Source organism: Dendropsophus ebraccatus, chromosome 2 (genome assembly GCF_027789765.1).
Source record: "Dendropsophus ebraccatus isolate aDenEbr1 chromosome 2, aDenEbr1.pat, whole genome shotgun sequence".
Taxonomy (NCBI): Eukaryota; Metazoa; Chordata; class Amphibia; order Anura; family Hylidae; genus Dendropsophus; species Dendropsophus ebraccatus.
Window position 1 is genome coordinate 75326139 of NC_091455.1, and position 15861 is coordinate 75341999.

The 15861-nt window shown below is 42.5% G+C and overlaps 1 protein-coding gene across 2 annotated transcripts in view; it reads left to right on the top strand.

Annotated features, from left to right (window-relative positions):
* Positions 1–15861, top strand: part of LDLRAD4 (low density lipoprotein receptor class A domain containing 4) — a 237530-nt gene that overhangs the window by 95795 nt on the left and 125874 nt on the right. Inside the window, exons 1-2 of one of the 2 annotated variants that reach the window (XM_069957819.1) lie at positions 3956–4039; positions 15463–15597. Coding sequence is in view for 1 of the 2 variants with exons in the window: in XM_069957816.1 (XP_069813917.1) it covers positions 15463–15597 (135 nt within the window). In the remaining variant the exon portion in view is untranslated. Of the gene's footprint in view, positions 1–3955; positions 4040–15462; positions 15598–15861 lie in introns of those variants that run through there. The other variant, XM_069957816.1, reaches the window with a different exon arrangement.

Consider the following 15861-nt stretch of genomic DNA (forward strand, 5'->3'; position numbering starts at 1 on the left):
TGTAGTAAGCCAGTACTAAACAAAGGAGCAAACTCTGAGCTTACTGTATTGATCTTCAATAGCTGTCATCTCCATAGTGCTTTCCAGTGGCCAGATTATTTCAAAAATTAGGCTCAAAGGCCCAGGGTGCGTACCTTCCCCTGTACCAGCTTGCTTCTGCCTACCTCATTTGACTGACTAAATAAAGAGGACACTTGCATGGGCTTTTGCCATACTGGGGAACGCCCCCTGGGCTTTTAAGTCTCATTTATATAATAAAAAGGCTTATTATATCTTGGCACTGGAAAGGACTGTGGAAATAAAATGGTGTATCTAGAATCCTGACAACTTGCCCGATCTAGTCATTTGCCTGCTGCAGAACCTCTGGTAAATTGTGGATATATACAGTTAGGGCAATTTTATATTGATCCTAATGCTTAACAACATAGTGGCACTGAAGAAAAGATCAGTAAGAAAGGATTAATACATTGCCTCGACTGGTCCTTGCTGGCAGATGATTCCACCTCTTTTACAATGCCATTTCAGCAGTGAGGTGCCCACAACAGATATACTGTAATGCCAGAAAGCTCAGGCTGGATCCAATGGTTGTCGCATTCATTACAGTCCATGGAGACCAGAACTTCCGGATTAGCAGTGGATCTCGCCACTGGTCTGAAAGTGGCCCATTGTGACAGATACACTTTACACTGGAATTCCATGTGACAAAAAAGTGTGTGCAAACGTGGACTAGACAGTCTACAGATTTTCCAGATTTTTCTAACAGCATGGGCCAATGTGCTTAATTTGGATTTGTAGATACACAGTGCAAACTTAAATGGGCTAAGAATTATACAGTAACACAGCCTGTACAAGTGCACCAGTGGTCCTGGAAGATTGGGTGAGAAGCATACCAGTGGCATTATTCATACTATTACCTTTACATCAGAATGCCTGTGTGAGTGCATCCTATTATGTTAGCAGCAGGATTGATGATAAAGAAAAAAAAAAAAGAAAAACTGCGTTCATTATTATATGTGATGCATGAAACAGCTGGCAGTACATTGATACATTGTCAGGTTTACATCTACAATAACATGACAGGCTGACCAGATGGTGCATTTCTTCACTTTTAAAATTACACGTTATTACGTGAAATTAACCAAATGTAAGCAGGCTGTCCTGCTGTTTCTAGATTGTGACTGTGGTATATACAATGAAATTTACTACATCAATAAAGGGTTAATAAAGATACAAAATAAATATACATCTACATCCCATCAAAAAACACTACAGAAGGGAAGGATTGTGTATTCCTGGGATTGTGTACAGAAAGGGCCCTATTCCACAGTAACGATAATCGAACGATTATCGTTCGGTGGAATAGAGAGAACGATCAGCTGATGATTGTGTATTTAGGGCCAGACCTAAAATCATTGTTCCCCCACCACGCATCGCTACGGTTGAATAGTGGTGCGCGGCGGGCGACCGACGATTTCAGAAGCGCAGCATCATACATTACCTGTCAGGTCTTCTTCTCTGCGCTGTCTTCATCCCCGGGTCCCGCGCGCTCTATCTTCCGAATGGCCGGTCAGCTGACAGAGTGCTCAGCCAATCACAGGCCGGGACCGCCGCGGCCTGTGATTGGCTGAGTGTGGCCTGTCAGCTGACCGGCCATTCGGAAGATAGTGCGCGGGACCCGGGGATGAAGAAAGCACAGAGAAGACGACCTGCAGGTAATGTATGATGCTGCAAGGACATCGATAACAATGTCCTTGCAGCCCTCGCTCAAGGATCATCAGGCCGTGGAATAGGCCCAGTAAACGAGCGGCGATCTAGCATATCTCCTTCTCTGGGTGATGCGCTGAGGCAGAGCTGGACTTTATTCAGGAGATACACGTCACTCAGGAGGGGATATTGAGGCATTTGGGGTATCTGGGCTCGCCTCTAATGCATCAAGTGACCTCATTTGTATAGTAAGTAAACTGTGCAGATCAGAGAAACTGGGTGGTGGATATGAAAATGAAAAAAAAAACGGGTCAGCATAGTGGTGCCCATAAACTATTTAATCTTCAATGGTGGAAATGTTCATATATCACTTGTGTTGCACAGAGACTGCCTAAGATCTAGTCCTTACTGAGGTTACCATGTCCGTGGATTTTTCAGAGAACATGTCCCCCAAAACAACTACAGATGACAAGGTGAGGGCATGATCTGGGGCATCTCTATCTCTGTGTAACAGCTAAGTCATTTATGAATGTTTGTAAATATCCTTTATATAAGTTGCTCGTTAGGCAAATTATAACAAATTTAACAAAATTCACTTTCAAAGAACAGAGCTGCAAAACCCACACCCACTGCAGAGCACCGCCTGTAGCCCCGCCCCAGTGCACAAAACCGCCTAATTTACATATTGACTAAAGTAAAGGTGTACCAAAAACCATGCTGAGGATAAAGTTTCATTGTCTGTGTCACTGACCTTATGGGAACATACCGTAACAGCAGGTTGGTGTCTTCTAACCTGCTGTTAGCTTCCCTTTAACCCCACACAGAGGCCTCACATTGGCTATGTTCACACATATGGTTTTGTGTGTAATTTGGGGCAGTATACACATGTACATACACCAATCCGTCTGGGAAATGTACCCCAGTCTTGATAAATGCCCCCCTTGTGAAAGAAAGTTGGCATGTCAGCATCAAAATACATGTGCAATTTTTAGTCGCCTTTTTATCGTGCGTGCTCAAACCCTAAACTGTATACCGCATCTATATAACCTATAGCCAGGAGCTACATTAACAATTTTGTAGGCTTCAAAGCTAAAAATCAAGTTTTCCATGCCGACTGATAATTTGCATTCTGGGAAGTAAAGGCTTAACACCTGGCTTGAGACAGTAATAGTTATAATTAGCATTTTCACTGCATTATAAGTACAAGCTGTTGATGGTTTTATAGGACAGCCAGCAGAATTGTGAGTGCAGCTCTGACCTATAACTAATGCAGTCTGTAACTCGTTACAAGATAAGGAGTGCATTGTATTGAACAGAGGAGATATGCTCAATCCATTCTTTATTACTTCCACCCTGTGCTGTACAGTACTTGTGTTTTGATTTTCACTGTATCAGTTTCCATTGCGGCACAAGCACAGTTAGTATGTTAAGTAAAGGGATTTTTACACAAGGTCCTTCAGCTGATAATCGTCTCCTGTAAAAAAATAAACAAACAACAAAAAACAGTAATTAACAAAGGCCTGGAAAACGCCTGATCTTCAGCTGAGCACATGTTTCAGGCAGGCTATCTTCCTGTGTATACATATGCGTATATCTGTGCTGTCAGTTTCCAGACTCCAAGTAGTTCATACTTACCTTCTGCATTGCTTATGACCCAGCATCCAGCTCTCCTGTCCTCTGGCTGCTGCCACATCTTCCAGAATAATTGACAATGACCGTAGCTGAACGGGAGTGGGGGATGCTGAATCACAAGCAGCGCAGAAGGACAACTCATGTAGATACTTATTTCTGTCAATTAAAACACAAGCAATTATATAATTTTGTAACGTGTGTTAATTCCTATCCCCCCCTTTCGAAACCCTCTCCCCACACCAGGAATTATAAAAATGCATAATTACCCGATTCCCGTCGACCACCTTGCGCCATCTTGTGTCAATGACTTCATAGTGGGAGGCTAGCCTAACTAGCGGAGGGAGTGAAGTTTGTATTTCTGATTTGTTTTTGTATACTTTGATATCGGAAGCATGGACATTAGCCTGTTAGGGCAGGCGCATATCTTATGACGATTATAATTTATGCCTTTGTACTGTGGAGTTATACTTGAAAATTCAGATAAGGAGCTGTTAAAATAGAATCACAGTATTGATGTACTTAATTGATTTTATGTTATGTGCTTCACATAAGTCCGAAACGTTCTCTCTGCTGCCCCCTACAGTTCGTGTCGACTGAGCAGGAGCAGCAGGAGCCATCACTCCAGGCTGCGTGGTGACGGCCCCGCCGCAGTCCCTGAAGTGTTCCCAAGACCACACTGCAAGAGTCGGCCCTGGGACTCCAGGTACCAATGCCTGCACAATGCAGAGTGCAGAGTATTTTTTTTTTTTTTTTTTAACAGGAACACTGCCTGTGCTTCCTAGCTGCGCTCTCCATTTCCAGTATAGTAGCAGCAGGTAGAGAAGAAGATAGGGCTGGGACAATGGGCAGCTGGCTGGATGGCAGGCAGGCAGTAGGGAATTGGGGAAGTCCTAGCGGGGCTGTCAGCAGGCTACTGCTTCTGATCTGTTGACACAAACTCTGTAGAGGGCAGCAGAAAGAATGTTTGAGACTTATGTGAAGCATATATAAAAATAAAAAGTACAATAAAACAGTAATTTTTCTTTCAGTGGTCAGTCCTCCTCCCTATAGAATGATCTCTGCACAGATCACAGCGCATGACCAGAAAATGTTCCCATTCTCAGTCAGGTGGGGTAGTGTGTGTGTGTGTGTGTGGGGGGTCCAGGTGGGGTAGTGTGTGTGTGTGTGGGGGGGGGGGTCAGGTGGGGTAGTGTGTGTGTGTGGGGGGGGGGGGTCAGGTGGGGTAGTGTGTGTGTGGGGGGGGGGGGGGGTCAGGTGGGGTAGTGTGTGTGTGGGGGGGGGGGGGGGTCAGGTGGGGTAGTGTGTGTGTGTGTGGGGGGGGGGTCAGGTGGGGTAGTGTGTGTGTGGGGGGGGGGGGGTCAGGTGGGGTAGTGTGTGTGTGTGTGTGTGGGGGGGGGGGTCAGGTGGGGTAGTGTGTGTGTGTGTGTGTGTGTGGGGGGGGGTCAGGTGGGGTAGTGTGTGTGTGTGTGTGTGGGGGGGGGGTCAGGTGGGGTAGTGTGTGTGTGTGTGTAGGGGATCAGGTGGGGTACCAGAAGTCACATTAATGGTAAGAAGAACTTTATTCTTCATTGGTTAGCAACAGCATAACATTATTAAAGGATTCAGAGACTTACTGTACTTTTAAAAGTGTTGGCTTTATATAAAATGCACACTTTTTTAATACTGTATGGCTCTCGCGGAATTACATTTTGAAAAATGTGGGTTTCTTGGCTCTCTCAGCCAAAAAGGCTTCCTACCCCTGCCTTAGTAGGACTTGGCCATTTAGTTACTAGTTATATCTCCCTCCCTCTATACTCTTGTATCTTTCTGTTTATTATGGGCATTAATCCACCTATTTTATGTAGCCTGCTTCACAAACTTAGTTACTTGTATTTCTCTTGTTGTTTGATATCATACTCTGTATCGTATCGGAGTCGATTGTGGATTTTTAAAACTTTTTTTTATTTTTTGAATTTTCTTTACTTGAAATCCTCCAGATTCTTAGCTGCGGCTATGTGAAAGCACCTTTTACTTTCTTGGTGTTGTCCGTAGTTTTTTTTTTTTTTTTTTCTACAACTTGTATATGTTTGAGTGCATTTATAAATTGGAGCTGCTCAGCATTCTGCTTTCTCAGAATGGATTAGGAGCTGACAGAACTGCAGACTGTAGCTCACTGACCTGTCAACACGTAAAGATTGGTAGAGTTCTGCGCTGTGAGGGGATTTGAAAGGTTGAGGTTGGAGGACTTCATGTAAGATTTAATTAATTTAGCAGGTGCTGATGAACTTGTGGTAGACACAGTTCTTATTGAAATGGGCTGCTAATTTATTCAGCAGATATGTTGTCTGTGCTTCCAGATGCTATGGCTGAACAACTGTCAGAGTTGAACAAAAGCTAAAATAATTGCCCATTGCTTCTGTGATTGCAAGTATTACAAACTAAAATGTATAAAATTTCAGAATCTCAAATAAAATATATATTTGTTTTCTTAGGTTAAAAAAGCTATTTATTTATCCTTTAATTTTTTATAAATTTTTAAAGAGTTACAACAATGCTGAAAGCCCAAATTTCGAGCAGAATCCCCACCAGGGAGTCCATGATGGGGATTCTCCACAAAATTTTCACCGCAGTGTGAATGCACCGAATGGGCTCATGCACACTGAGCAAAAGACGAAGAGGAATCCACTCTTAAATTCTGTTTGAAATTCCTCCCGCAAAAAAATGAACAGAGCAATGTCTCATTGTGTTCAATGGGATTTCTGCTCTGTTGTTCACACTGCAACATTTCCAAGCAGAGTTTTCTGCCGCAGATCTGCTTTCCACCCGAAGAAGTAACATGTCACTTTTGGCCTCATGCACACCGAGGAATCGAAGAGGAAAGATTTCTGCTTGAAATTCCTCTTCTATTCTGCTCTGGAATTTAAGCGGAATTGAGGCGGAGTTCAAGCAGAATGCAAGCGGAATTAAAGCAGAATTTTATGCAGAATTCAAGCCCCATTGACTTCTATCGGATTCCTCTAGCGGAATCTGCCCAAAGAAGTAACATGGCACTTCTTATTTACGGACGGAAATTCCGCAGTGTGAAAAGCACAGCGCAAAGCCCATTGGAAACAATGGAAAAGTGCATTGCTCAATTTAAACAGGCGGATTTTTGAGCGGAATTTCTCACGGAATCCGTTTAAAAATCTGCCTCTTTTGCTCAGTGCGCATGAGGCCCTATTCTGCTCCGAGCAGAATAGGAGCTGAATTTGAGTGGAATGCAAGCAGAATTTTAAGCAGAATTCAAGCCCCATTGACTTCTATAGGATTCCTTTAGCAGATTCTGCCAAAAGAAGTTACATGTTACTTCTTCAGGCGGAAAGCAAATCTGCGGCAGAAAATTCTGCTTGGAAATTCTGCAGTGTGAATAACAGAGCGGAAATCCCATTAAACACAATAAGACATTGCCCTGTTTATCCTTTTATGGGAGGAATTTTAAGAAGAATTGAAGAGCGGATTCCTCTTCAATTCCTTGTCTTTTGCTCAGTGTGCATGAGCCCTTAAGGTGGAATAAACCTAGTGACAGATTCCATTTACAGTAAGCTGAAATAGTCCATGGGTGCCAACACTGGAGTATCTTCTTGGTAGATAGCAAAGCAGGAGACAAGGTAGCTTAATGGCAACACTGTGAGTTAAGGGAGGCAGAGTGGGCAACTTCCAGGCCTGTGCCAAGGACAATCTGGCAGTGAACAAAATTTGTTTAACAGTTCTAACTGAGGTGGAAGAGTATCTAAGTGGATATTGAAGAGTGCAAGCCAAGGGTCTTTTGTGAGTGGAGTAAAATATTTCTTTTAGATAAGAAAACCTCATCCTAAAAATGGAGTTATATTAGGGCAGGACCACCACAGGTGAGTTTGGGTGGTAAATAGTCTGCATGCGTATAAGTTAGAAGAGGAATAATATGGGATAACCTGGAGGGAGTAAGATACCATTTCACATGAATCCTACGCATTTGATCAATATGGTTAATGCATTTAGTATGCTTGAAAATGGGACAGAGTGCCAATGTCCATTGTTCGTTAGTACTTGGCTCCTCTTCCCGTTTGCACATATAGCAGAATCCTGACATTCATAATTCTACATTGTCAGTTGTAAATCATAAACATGTGTAAGACATTTCTTATAACCATGCTTAACCTAGAGCAGCTTCTTGTATGGATGTGATGCGGTAGGAAGAAGTCGGTTAAATACCTAAATAGGTAATTCCAGAGGAAGCCCAAGTAAAGTTTAAAAAAGAAAACTAAGAACGCATAGTTGGGGTATATTGAGTGGTGAAAAGTGTTATTTTATTTAGCTTGTTGTGAATTTGAGGACACCTGTGGTTGCTCCTGACGTGCCTGTGTTTTTGTTTTTTTTTTCCAATAAGATATGTTAAACATTTTTACAAGCTTTTACAAATTAACAGTATTGCAGAAAAATATCCATAACTTTCTCCAACTTTATTTACCCCCCCCCCCCCCCCCTTATCCCAGCAGCAGGGTCACTCAGAGGGACAGCTCAGTATTCATTAGGGAGTATTGCTAGGAGAGCAGATGAGTGGCCGCTGTGGTGCACCGAGAAGTAAATAACCGCCCAAGTGCACCAAATGGCCTATTGATATAGTTGTTATTATATCAAACCACTGCACTGAAGCGCCATGTTAAAGATACCAGATTGTATCATTTGAACTTTCTCTTTCATCACAGAGCGACATTGCCTCACTGGACCGCGCATACTATGGACCGCCACCTGGTCCTGCTATCCGGATGCTCATCTCTCCATCCGGTGGGCTTCCTAGCCACACCTGTATCCACACCTCCAGGCAGGCGGCGCTTTGCCATTACATCTGCACCAACAGCTCCTGTTATCATCTGCCACACAGACTCCTAGATAAAGGTGTCACCACTGAAACGTCGGATACCCTGTCTGTGATTACCCTTGTTCCTAATAAATTACGCACAAGAGCACTTGCATTGAAAACTCTAGATCATCTTCTCTAAATCTAAATCTAGATCTTTATTCTCTAAATCTGCCAGTGGATCACTGTTGATACCATATAATATGGAGGCTTATGTATTCCCTAGGAACAGCATTACATACAGGGCAACTCTCTGACATGTCCTTATTAAAGCCCACTAATCCTTGTCTCCTGGCCCTACCCAACTGAGACCATTTTCTCTAATATGTTCACCTAGGTCCGAATACAATTCCCAACCCCAATTTTTACAGAATCACCCAACAATAATATTTCCCCCATTTACAGTGTTCGGGACACTTTCTTTTTTACAGATAAAACATCAACATGCGTTCACACAATGTTTTTTTTTGCCAGCTATATACATCTTTAGCTAGTGTAATCATGCGATAAAATGAGTCTCTGTATGTCTATGCTAATATATGGCCTTTAAAAGCTAATGTCTTGTATGGCAGGAAACTTTCATATGCCAGGATGGGTTCCTTGTGTATCTAAATCCAGTGCCAAATGTCTTGCATAAAATTCAGTTTTAAATTAAAGTGAAAATATAAACCATTTCTATAAAATAGATTCCTCAGAATAGTCTACCTGCATTACTCTGTACCTGGAAAGTATTTGAATTCTAAAAAGACACCACGTAGAGTTAATGATTGCACATAGTGGTATTTGTATGGTTGGTTATTTTGTACCAGAGAATTCATATTTCCTTTTCAAGCACGGCAATGTATTTTTCCCCCTTCCGAGGCTGTCAGATGAAAATAGCGTTATTCTATTTATAAAATGTGACTGTGTGGGAGGAGAGGCTGCATGCTGTGTGAATTATCCCAGATGGGGGAAAAATCCATTGCTCTGCTCCTGATATTATCATTTTGCATGATGTGATTTCCTTTCTGGTAATAATTGCTGCATTAGACAGTATTCAGGCAGACTATAGTAAATGTGGGACATGTGTAGTAATCATACAGCAAGATTCAATATTGTTTGTTTTAATTCAAAGTGCGTCTAGCGACTGTATCTATCCATATATCAAGTCTACCTATAGCAGGGATGGGGGAACATTCATCCCCCCAGCTATTGCAACCTACAATTCCCATTATGTCCAGGCACGATGGGAATTGTAGTTTTGCAACAGCTGATACACTTGTTCTAACCATTTTTTTCTTTGGCCATGATAATGATCACCAAGCAGCCGGGCAATCCTCAAACATGGCAGACACCGCTATGCCTATCCAGCTCCTATTTCCCTGCTGTACATGTAATTTTTGTTAGAGATAATATATTCGATTCGATTCTAATAGCTCCCGATATTTGACTATTCGATTGAATATAGAATCCCATTATAGTCTATGGGAGAAAAATCCTTGGGAAATGATGCCAACACCTCTGGAATGCATATGGGACAGCAGGGGGAAGCATGCCAGGGTGCATGAACGTAGAGTAGAAGTGTACCTTTTGGTCTAGCGATACTTGCGTACGTATTAGGTGGTGTGTAATATTAGAGTATGTTTGTTTTTTGTTTATTCAGTACACTTGTGAAATACAATTTTTTTGCAGAGTTATATATTGCCCAGCCAGTGATGTGAATTGCACACATATTGCATATATAGCTATCCAATTTCAGTATTACGCCACTATCACAGACTATCAACTATATATAAAGCCAGGGATGGTGGATGCGTGCGATACTGGACGTCCCTCTGAAGTATGCACTGTATCCCCAACTACTTGACCGTGGCTTGAAACCCCAGCAGCATTTCCGCGTCCCTGTCCTCTTCCCTTTGCCCTACGCATTGTAGTAGCCATTTAACTTTTTTCAATACAATTTAGCTGTACCAGATAGTTTTTAATTTATCCCACACACTGTATACAGCCGTATTACAGGTATAGAATTTTTTTTTACAACAGTAGAAATAAAGGGCTGGTCAAGGCCTTCTCTGGATGCACATGGTGCAAATGTGTAGTAGCGAGATAACCGCTATATTATCCCACACACTGTATACAGCCGTATACCGGATATAGAATTGTTTTTACAACAATAGAAATAAAGGGCTGGTCAACGCCTTCCCTAGACGCACACTGCGCAAATCTGTAGTAGCGAGATAACAGCTAGATTATGCCACACACACACACACACACACACACACACACACACTGTATACAGCTGTATACACTATCAGTGGGTATACACATTGCCTATGTCACAACAGCTTGTAAATCAGTTTTTTTTATAGTTTTAGCCCTAACAAGGGCTTTTGGGGGTCCCTTCCTACCTAACTTCACCTAAAACCTTCCTCTCCCTGCTTTACAGACTGTCCCTCTCTAGTTCCAACCAGCAAGTGACCCGAATCTCAAATCACTATTCTTTTATTCAGGAGGTCACATGGTTTAGCCAGCCAATCACAGTTAGAGGGTTTTTTTTTAAGTCGTGCCTATTCATAGTGCCTGTCCCTACCCCCTGCATGTTTATTGGCTGGAAAAAAGCGCCAAGGGATGTGGGAGGGAGAATCGAATAGCGTACTATTCGATCGAATAGTATTTGCTCATCTCTAATCTTTGTTACTCTTTCTGCTTGTGACTAGATATGAGTGAAGTTGCCAAAAGTTCAGGTTCACACAAACCCAATGATCATCATTTAAATCCCTCTGCCTGGAGCAGGTGAATGCATAGTCCATAGGCCCTAGCCATGTTTTCCAGGCAGTCCTGGGGGTGTCCACCTTCTCCAGACGGTGGAATTGGAACCCCAATCTTTCAGGTTCATGCAAACCCAAACTTTTGCCAAGTTCGCTGCACTCTACTTTTGACTTTGTCCTTCTTAGTTTACCACCATTCCTTTTTTAGAGTGTATCGGTTTTGTGGTCATTTTGTGTCAATTGCCTAAGTGCAGCTTCATAAGTGAATATCAGAATGGGCCAGAAGAACACTAAAGTCGCTTTAAGCTCAGCTCCAAAGTTAAACGAGACTATCCTCTATGATAGCCCCCTTATACGTCATACACGTCATACACACAGAAAACAGTGGGTTCCTTCTCTTCTACCTCTCTGTAGCAAACCCTCAGAAATAGCAACAACATGGAGGGCAGTATAGAGTAGTACTGCTGTGCAATGGAACTGTGAATCCAGCACAGGGATGAGATGAATCTGCAGCATCCCTGTCTGTGTTTCCACCTCTTTTCCTGCATTATCTCTACTCCTTTTGCATCCCCCCTTCCCCTATTTGTCCCTCTCCTATGGGCAATACAGCCTGATTCCTCAGTGAAGGTAAAAGTCCAGTTTTTACTCTGCCCTGTAAATTCCTTATACAGATGAACAGAAATGTCAAAAATTCTGTTATGAGGCTTGTACTTCGGACATGTGATTATAAAACGACCAAACGACATCTTATTCAATGCGAACGAGCAACGACAACATCATATGTCCTAGGCTACTATAGTGGACTACTATCAGTACAGACTTGGTGCCGGCTTGTGCCTTCACTACCATTATTCTTACCTGTATCTATCGCTCTTCTACCACGCTCTACTGTATCTACATTTTCTATACCACAGTCAGAGAGTTTGACTCTAATTGGTCACCCTTCTCATTGAACTCTATAAATCAAGAAGACAAACTTTCAGGCTTGTAGAATGCGCAATAGGAAAAAATCCACTCAAAGAAAGACTTTAATACAAACAGCCATCTCACAAGTACCTCTAGTTGTGGGGGTCAGTGTTTTGAAAAATGACTGTTGTGCAGCACTCTGCATGATTTTTTTTTTTTTTAATATACATGAGTTTGGTGCTAAATATGTTTCCAAGCACCTGTCCTCCCTGCTGCGCATAACTATGCATTAGGAGGCCGAGATTCTCACTCATTCTTCAAAGCTAACTCCCGTCTCCAGTGTGAGACCCAGCACCATAGAGTTACATGGTGCTTGGTCTCGCTATGGAGACAGAATAGGAAGCTCACCCTCCCTATGCATAATTATTCACTGTGTTGAGGAGAGGTGTTTGGAAACATACTCCGGCACTAAATTTAAAATTGATGTGTGTTAGTTGACAGCACAGTACTGCACAATAGTTATTTTTCTATCTCAAAATCATTTTAAACGCTCTACCTGCGTCATCCCTTGGTGCCCTCTCCTTAATCTCTTAGCTTTGCTTAGTTTTCTTCTCCCTTAACCACCCTTTTCTTTATTACTGATGAAAAGCTTTCAAAACTGCTCTGCAAATCACACCTCACCGCCTGTGCACCTGACCGATCCTATCCCATGTCATCCCAAACTGAAGAACTATATTTATTCTGTCTCTAACCAATTTATTTAAAGTGACTTTGTACCCACAAGCTGCTCCCTCCCAAACCACTTGCACCGTCGGATAGCTGCTTTTAATTCAAGATCTGTCCTGGGGTCCGTTCAGCAGGTGATGCTGTTTTCCTAAAAAACAACTTTTAAATCTAAACAGACACTCGCCTAGAGTGTCTGTGCCCCAGGTCTGTGACGCCTTTCCGTCCCCCCTCACTGCCCTCTTCACCATTAGGAATGCCCCTGTGCAGGATTTCTCCCATTTATCACTTGTCTGAACACTGCACATGTGTTGAATCATTAAGGCACCTGTCCAGTGTTCAGACAAGTGATGATTTGGAGAAATTCTGCCCAGGGGTGTTTCTAAGGGTACAAACCCACTTGTCATATTTGCTGCGTGAATCAGTCTTAAAAATAAGCAGGCAAAACGCAGGTTGGCTTTATACAATTGTTCTGCGTTAAAATACGCAATTGCGTATTTTTGAAGCGTGAAGCTTGTTGTTAGCAAAGCATCAGTTGTTAACAACCTGTGCGAAAGACGCATGTAACTTCACGCTTCAAAAATACGCAACTGCGTATTTTAACGCAGAACAATTGTATAAAGCCAACCTGCGTTTTGCCTGCTTATTTTTAAGACTGATTCACGCAGCAAATACGTCAAGTGGGTTTGTACACTTATGGTGAAGAGGGTGGGGAGGGGGGACGGAGAGGTGTTGCAGGCGTAGGGCACAGACACTCTAGACACTTCTTGGGTGGAACAGTCATCGATTTCACTTATTCTCCTAACCCTACCATTTGTTAGCACGAATAAAAGAAACAAAAAGAAAAAAAAACTATAGAAAACAAAGGTTTTTTTCAAGAGGTTTGCTTTACTGCTGTATTACTATACATGTAAATGTAATTTGGAATAACTCATATATTGAGTGTTCCCGTCCTAGCATTTGCAGAGTGCTGCTGTATGTATTGTGTTTGCATTTGCATTGCAGACATGGCAGTGTGCATTTTTATTAAAGGTGCTGACCATTATTTTTTTTTTTTCCCTTTCTTTGTCAGTTTTGGTTCTTCAAGAGAGAAAAGTGCAATCTTTTTTTTTTTTTTTTTTTGGGGGGGGGGACTTAATTTTATTGAAAAAGGAATACAAATTTTTAAATATATGGAAATTCTTTAAGGGTATATTCACACGAACGGGCTCGCAGCGAGATTCTCGCTGCGAGCCCGGCAGGTCCTGGCAGTTCCCATACACTACATACTTGCTGCGGTCTAAACGACCGCAGCCAGTATGTAATTCTGCCGCCCTTAACCCCTTCTGCTCCCGGCCGGCTCCCCCGCTGTAAGCATACTTTACCTGTCCTTGCTGCACGGGTCTGGCGTCCTGCTCTCCCGTCCGGCCAATCAGTGGCTGCGGCTGGGCAACACACTAATTTGGCGGGAGGGGAGAGCAGGACGCCGGGACCCCGTGCAGCAAGGACAGGTAAGCTCCATTTACTTCAATGGAACTGAGTTTCAAAACCCCACCCAAACTGGAGACAACAGTAGGGGGAAAGTGGCCATGTTTTTGTAGCGCTGGATAACCCCTTTAATATGATTAAGGAAAGAAGATTCTTTTTTTTAGGCATAAAGAAACAAAGCATCTAACAACATATCCATAGATTCTAGCAGATCATCAGTAGATAGACAGGGCTGGGTGTGCTGCATGCTATACAACATCTTCCGCACTGCTAGGATATTTATGATACTAGAAATCTGTAACATCACAAGCATTGACATCAGTGGGGTGTCCAAAGTCTCCTGCTATGTTCACACTACGTAAAACTACGGCCGTAGTTCTCGCCGCAGAACTATGGGCGTAGTTTTGCCGTGTGTAACATAGCCTTATTTGCAATGGAATCCCGGCCGGAGCGTACACACATCGTACACGCTCCGGCCGGGATCTATGCAGCGCTGGGGGAAAAATGACAGGTCAGTTTTCTGCGGCCGGAATTCAGTGAATTCCGGACGCAGAAAGACCTGTCAGTTCACACAGTGAAGCAAGCTGCTCCGGACGCTTGCTTCACTGTGGGCTATGGAAAGCTCTGATGCGGGCGCGCGCTGATGCGCCCGCATCAGAGCTCCGCAGCCGGAAAGATCACCCGGCCGGTACTTAAGTACCGGCCGAGATGATCCGGCCAGAGATCGGCCATTCCGTGACCCGGCTGGGTCACGGAACGGCCAGTCTCTAACGGTGTGTGAGCATAGCCTCCATCATAATAATCTTATATTTTATGGTGTTTTTGGTGTCTCACAGCTGTGTCTTTGTGATCTACTGACTTGTCTGTATGACATAAAAAGATCAGGTTTGGGTGGTTTCCTCTGGAGGATTTCTCCCTGTCCAGGAGCTCTCCATGGTCCCTGCTATGTAATAGCAGCTGTCTTGGTCCTTAGAAATACAAGTGGTATTTTTGTACAGTATAATTTATTCATAAACACAGAAAAGTATTCCGAATTGTGATTTATACTGATAGGAGTGGTTCTGATTTCTTTTTGCCCAGACAGATCTATTAGGCGATAAGAGTTCTCTCTTCCTTAATTTAAGACATACAAGTTAAATCCTGTTACTAATGTGTTGCCTATAAATTTTTTTTTTTTTTTCCTTGTCTCTTCAAGGAAAGTCCTTATTTGTTTGTTTCTTAAAATAAGTAACCTTAGCTTACATTGATGAGCTGCGTACGAGACCAAGGAAAAATAAGTTGTCTACTGTATGTCATGAATAGAAAAATAAATATTATATAGTATGAGCATACAGAGTAGTTAATGAGTACATTGTAATAAATCTAATTGTTAGGACAGTAATGAAATAATATGGTTATTATACATTTCTTATTTTTCTACTTTTTCAGAGTGCAAATTTACCTGCACTAGTGGCAAATGTTTATATCTTGGGTCGCTGATTTGTAACCAGCTGAATGATTGTGGTGATAACAGTGATGAAGAAAACTGCCCGACAGAACACCCACCTCCAGGGATATTTTCCTGTAAGTACTTGACTGGACAGCCTTGTTGTATGTCTTTATATATGTATTGTTTTCAATCTGTCCTGTATCTGGTTGAAAGATGGCGATGCTAAAATTTTAAAAGTAAACCTCATTTCTTATGTAGGCAAGAGCCTTTTGGTGGATATGATATATGGACAGTATGAGTGATTAATTTATCAGTCTTTTCTTGCACTTTAGAGCAAATCTATTATTTTATATGGTGCACAGAGAGGTGGAAAACAGACTTACCTCCCTCGTTCCCCT